General features: G+C 40.2%; 1 protein-coding gene across 1 annotated transcript; it reads left to right on the forward strand.

Moving 5' to 3' along the window:
* Positions 1-1,287: 1,287 nt before the first annotated feature.
* On the forward strand, positions 1,288-2,232 carry LOC114033032 (olfactory receptor 4E1). The gene has a single exon (XM_027848482.1). It carries the CDS (start codon positions 1,288-1,290, stop codon positions 2,230-2,232), a length of 945 nt encoding a protein of 314 aa, XP_027704283.1.
* Positions 2,233-5,987: the final 3,755 nt, after the last annotated feature.

A 5,987-nucleotide genomic window follows, 5' to 3' on the forward strand; every position in this document is an offset into this window, starting at 1 on the left:
CTACTAATTTGTGGAAGGGATACGATCTCATAAGATTATAGGATTATAGACCTAGAACTTAAAGGGACCTCAAAGGCCATCTAGGACAAATCCTTCATTTTACAAATGAGGAAATGGAGGCCCAAAAAGACTAAGTGACATTTCTAAGGTTTATTTCAGTAAAGAAAATATCCACACCAACAAATTCACAAATTCTTGAACAAATGAAATAAGTACAAGGCAAAGTAATCCACTAAGCATACAAAGGAAAAATAGCACAGTTCTTGTCCTCAAGGAACTTAAAGTCTATTGAGGATCATATGATATAAATAAGTATAACACAAAGTAGGATACAATGGGGGCAAAAGGAGCATTCTAGGGATATTGGAGGAGGGAGAAATTGCTTTCAGCTGAGAGGGCAAGGGGTAAAAGGAGAGGGGAGAAGGGGAGCAAGAGGGAGGACAAAGGAAGAGACCACATCAGAGAAAGTCCCAGAAGGTAGAAGAGATGGCACCTGAAGTAAACCTTGAAGAAAGAGAAGGATTCTAAGAGGTAGAGATGAATGGATTCCAGGCATGAGGAACACCCTGCATAAGGATACAAGGGCAAGAGACAGCATGTTGATTTAGGGGAATAGCTAATAGCTCAACTTGGTTGGAACAGGGGAGTTGTATGAAATAAAATTAGAAGGGGGCAGCTAGGTGGTGCAATGGATAGAGCAATGGCCCTGAATTCAGGAGGACCTGAGTTCAAATCTGCCCTTAGATCAAACACTTGACACTTACTAGCCATGTGACCCTGGGCAAGTCACTTAACCCCAATTGCCTTAAAAATATAAGGTTAGATATGTAAAAGCCAGATTATGGAGGGACTTAAATGCCCTGCTAAATAAAATGATTTGTCTTATCTACTAAGCAATAGGGAGATTTTTGAATAGAGAAATGACACAATCTAACCTGTGCCTTAAGAAGATTATTTTATCAGCACTGCAAAGGCTGAATTGAAGGAAGGGAGACAAGAAGTAGGACTTGGGGGCAGGGAGATGCAGATGAAATGGAAAGCTCTTTCTGTTCCTTCCCTCAGAGGGCTTACAATCTAATTAAGCAGGGGAGGGGGAAAAAACCTGTACAATTGAAATAAAGGAACAATACAAAATAGTATCAATTCATCAATCAATCAACAAGCATCTACTAAGTACCTACTTATGTTCTAAGTATATAGTTAGTATATGATTAGTTGACCAAATCAATAATACAGACAATAAGTGATAGCATGTTCTTAACTCTGACAGATTGGCCCAAAAATAGAATGGAAGAAGCTGTCCTGCCCAACCAGACCTCAGTGTCTTATTTCCGGTTGCGAGGTCTATCCGCCAATTGGAAGGTGCAGATAGCTGTATTTGCAATGTTTCTCATTTTCTATATCCTGACCTTGATGGGTAACATCCTCATTGTTATCACTATCATCTATGATCGCCGACTCCACACCCCCATGTATTTCTTCCTTAGCAACTTGTCCTTCATTGATGTCTGCCACTCTACTGTCACAATCCCCAAGATGCTAGTGGACACCTGGTCTGAGGAGAAGCTCATCTCCTTTGATGCTTGTGTGGTTCAAATGTTCTTCTTGCACCTCTTTGCCTGCACAGAAATCTTTCTCCTCACAGTCATGGCTTATGATCGCTATGTAGCCATCTGCAACCCACTGCACTACATGACAGTGATGAACTGGAAGGTATGTATGCTGCTGGATGCAGCCCTCTGGACTGGAGGGACCATCCACTCAGTGGCTTTCACCTCCCTCACCATCAAGCTGCCCTACTGTGGTCCTGATGAGATTGACAACTTCTTTTGTGATGTACCCCAGGTGATCAACCTGGCCTGCATGGATACCCGAATCATTCAGATCCTCATTGTCTCTAATAGTGGGCTGATCTCCGTGGTCTGTTTCATAGTCCTGGTGGTCTCCTATGCTGTCATCCTGGTGTCTCTGAGGAAGCGGATTTCAGCCGGCAGGCTCAAGGCCCTGTCCACCTGTGCAGCCCACCTCACAGTGGTCACACTTTTCTTGGGACATTGCATCTTCATCTACTCCCGCCCTTCCACCAGCCTGCCCGGGGACAAAGTGGTATCTGTGTTTTTCACAGCTGTCACCCCCCTTCTAAATCCTATCATCTATACCCTGAGGAACGAGGACATGAAAAATGCCTTGTACAAGCTAACATGGAGGAAGGAAGGGAAAGAAGAAAAGTGAAAATTATTCTCAATAATGCTATTTGCTTTTCAACCAATTATTCAACATTGACTGAACAGTTATTAGGTGTTAGTCACTGAGGGGTATAAAAAGAAGAATCAGATGCATTCTCTGCCTTCAAATAACTGATGCAGATACAAAAAAAATTGTTAGAATGTAATAGGTGCTTAGGAAAAGTACAAGGTAATCTGTGAGTTTGGAGGTAGAATTCACTTTCTGTTTGGGGAATCAGAGAAGAGAGATTAAAATAATGGGCAGTATTTCAGGAGGCAGTAATAGGGCTGGAATAATTGTATGAGCAAAGGCCTGGAGGCAGGAAAAAGTGGGGGGGAGGCTGTGTGGTAAAGGAGGAAAATGATGGTAATGAGATTAATTAGAAAGTTATTGAAATAGCCAAAGCAGGAAGTAATAAAAATCTGAACTACTGTGGTAACTATTAGAACGGAAAGGAGAGGTTAGAAGCAGAACATACTGTAAGAGTAGAATCATTGGTACCTCATGCCTGGGAGAATGATGGGCCAGAGTAGAATCATTCAAGTGCTCTTCATCTGAACAAAAGGAGCAGAGAAAAACTACTCATCATTTAGGCCAACTCATAGTTGCCAACAACAGCAATACAGGCTCTCACTCTAAGTCACTCTAAGAGAAACAGAAGCATTTAATGGAAAGAACAACACGATGGGGATCTGAAGACCTAAAATCTCATTCCAGGTCCATCTCTCAAATTGCGTAACCTTAGGAAGCTGCTTAATTTCTCAGGGCCTTGAATACTTCATCTATAAAACAGGAAGAATAATAAATGTTATTCTTTCTACAAATCAAAGCTGTGATATGTAAGAAGAAAATGACATAGTAAATACACAAAAAGCATTATATAAATAACAGCTATTTCTTTGGCCTTGGACTTGTGAAGACCTGGGTTCAAGTCCTGCCTCAGACACATACTGGCTGTGGGACCCTAGGCAAGGTACTAAGACTAAATTTCAGAGCAGGTTGTGCTTTGCATTGGTAGAAGGAGTTTCATTCATCAAGAGTTCCCTATACCAATGAAATTATAGATACAGTCTCAAAAAGCAGTTAATTCCATGATCTTACGGACAGTGAAGATTGTCTCCCTTAATTTTTTCTTCTTTTATTCCTCCTTCCATGTTGAAAAATATCTAATTAATAGAAACAATGTGATTCTTTAATCTGCCACATGTCTCAAATAATTACTCTCATGTTGAATTTGCCTGAGAATACGTTTTGGTAATTGAATTTGGGCAGCTAGACGATGCAGTGGACAGAGTACCAGGCCTGGAGTCAGAAAGATCTGAGTTCAATTCCAACCTCAGATGCTTGCTAGATGTGTGACCCTAGGCAAGTCACTTACCCTCTGTTTGCCTCAGTTTCCTCATCTATCAAATGGGGATAATAATAGCACCTAACTCTCAGGGTTGTTGTGAAGATCAAGTAAGATAATACTTATAAGGCACTTAGCTCAGTGCCTGGCACACAGTAAGTGCTTCATAAATGTTAGTTACTATCATTATTATTATTATCAATAACAACCATGCCAAAGGTACCCAACACTTCCCACTTTGACCAAAGATTCTCTGATAATCATAATGACATTTAATAAATAAAACTCAGTCTAAGTCTTGTGATCACTCTGTATATCAAGGAGTATCAGTCAGTCAGCTAGCATTTATTAAGTACCTACCACTGGGGATACAGACCAAAGCAAGAGTCAATGCTTGCTATCAAGGAGCTTATAGTTTGTTGGGGAAGACAAGATTTCTTTTCATATACAGATAGTTCCCCTTTACATAAATTCACATTAGATAAATTTGACTTTATATAAAGAATTCTGAAAGAAATTTGCAAAAGATCACCAATTGCAACTTTACTGTACGGTACTGTACTCTGTCTGTCCCCTCCTGGCCCTCTGCTTGGTGCTCCACAGTCTCCCACACCCCACACCACACCCCCCACCCACAAAATAAAAAAAGCTAAAAAAAACCTCTAAGTGAAAGCAGAACAGAGACCACTACTGCCAGTGTGTTGAGGCCCCACTCTGTCTTCCCTCCATCTGCCCTAGGGTTCATTAAGTCTGTCCTTAGCTCCTTCTATTGTCAGTCTTCTCCTGCCTGAGTCCACATCTGGACCCTCATGTGTCTTCATCCTTATGCCCCCACTTTCACCCACTTCCCTAGAGTGTTTTTCCTTCTGTTCTGGCCAGGACCCACACACGTCTGCTCCTGGCACCTTGTGTTCCTCCTCCTGCTTTCACTTCTCTGTCTCCAGCCCTCACCATCTCCTCAACCATGTACCAGCCCCTCCCTCCACAGGCGATCCCCTTTCTGTCTCTCTCCCTTCATTCCCCAAGTCCTCAGACAAATTCACATTACATAAAAATCACTTCCAGGAGAGGTCTGCAATGTGATCCTTTTGTGTAAAATGAGAACCGTCCATATAGCAAAACCTCTCATTCAAAAGAACTGGGAAGACCAGGTTGAATTAGTGAAAAGCCTAAATTGTAGAATGCTTAGCCAAAATAACATAGATAAAGCATTGGATTTGGAGTCTTAAGATTTGGATTCAAATCTTATCTCCAAAAGTTACTATATGACCTCTGAAACAACACTGTTCTCACTTTCCTCCTTTATAAAATAGCGTAAGTAAAACATGTCTTGCCTATTTCACAGGTCTTGTTTGAAGATTACATCAAATAATTGCTGTGAAATTGATTTGTATATCAATAAGTACTATACAGGGTGTTGTAAAAGCCTTGGTGCAGTTTTAAATGGCTTTATTTTTTTCTTTTTGGTGAGACCATTGGGTTCAAGTGACTTGTACAGAGTCACACCTCTAGTAAGTGTTATGTGTCTGAGGGCAAATTTGAACTCAGGTCATCCTGAGTCCAGGGCCAGTGCTCTATCCCTCTGCCACCTAGCTGGCTCCTTAAATGGTTTTAAACTGTGTAAGTGTTAATAGCTTAAAACGGCATTAAGACTTCATGGTCACTTTGCACATCAACCAAATATGCCTTTATTTATGTCTTTGGTATGTTAAACAGCTCTAATCTAAGAAAGATTGACTGATGAACAATTTAGAATTCCTTCTTTAGAATTCCTTTCTTCATATCAATCCTATGGGGCAGTGAATCAATTTTATCTCCATTTTACTGATAAGAAAACAGAGATATTAAGTGACTTGTCTAGGTTCATCGGTGTACTAATAAAAAAGATATTCTAACTCAGATCTGAATCCAAATCCAGTAGTCTTTCCAGGATAGCATACTGTCATTTAGAAGGGGTATGCTTTTGAACATTTCTATAGAGGAAAAACTTAATCAGTTTAACCCTAATAAAATGAGTAGGGCCTTGCCCATGTAGCAGACAAATGGCATTGGAAAGGAATGACTTCAGAAGTTGGTGGGAAAGTCTCAAACGGAATATCAAATATGATATTCAAGAGGGTTAAGGAGTTAAGATTACAACCAAGAATCACCTATCCAACAAAACTGAACATAATCCTTACAGGGAAAAAAAGAGATTTAATTAAGTAGAGGACTTTCAAGTATTCCTGATGAAAAGAACAGAGCTGAATGGAAAATTTCATTTTCAAATACAAGACTCAAGAGAAGCATAAAAAGGTAAGCAGGAAAGAGAAGTCATAAGAGATTAAATAAGGTTAAACTGTTTACGTTCCTAAATAGGAAGATGATACTTGTAATTCCTAAGAACTTTATCATTATAAGGGCAGTTAGGAGT

The sequence above is a fragment of the Vombatus ursinus genome, unplaced genomic scaffold (assembly GCF_900497805.2).
Source record: "Vombatus ursinus unplaced genomic scaffold, bare-nosed wombat genome assembly UNPS02006633.1, whole genome shotgun sequence".
NCBI lineage: Eukaryota > Metazoa > Chordata > Mammalia > Diprotodontia > Vombatidae > Vombatus > Vombatus ursinus.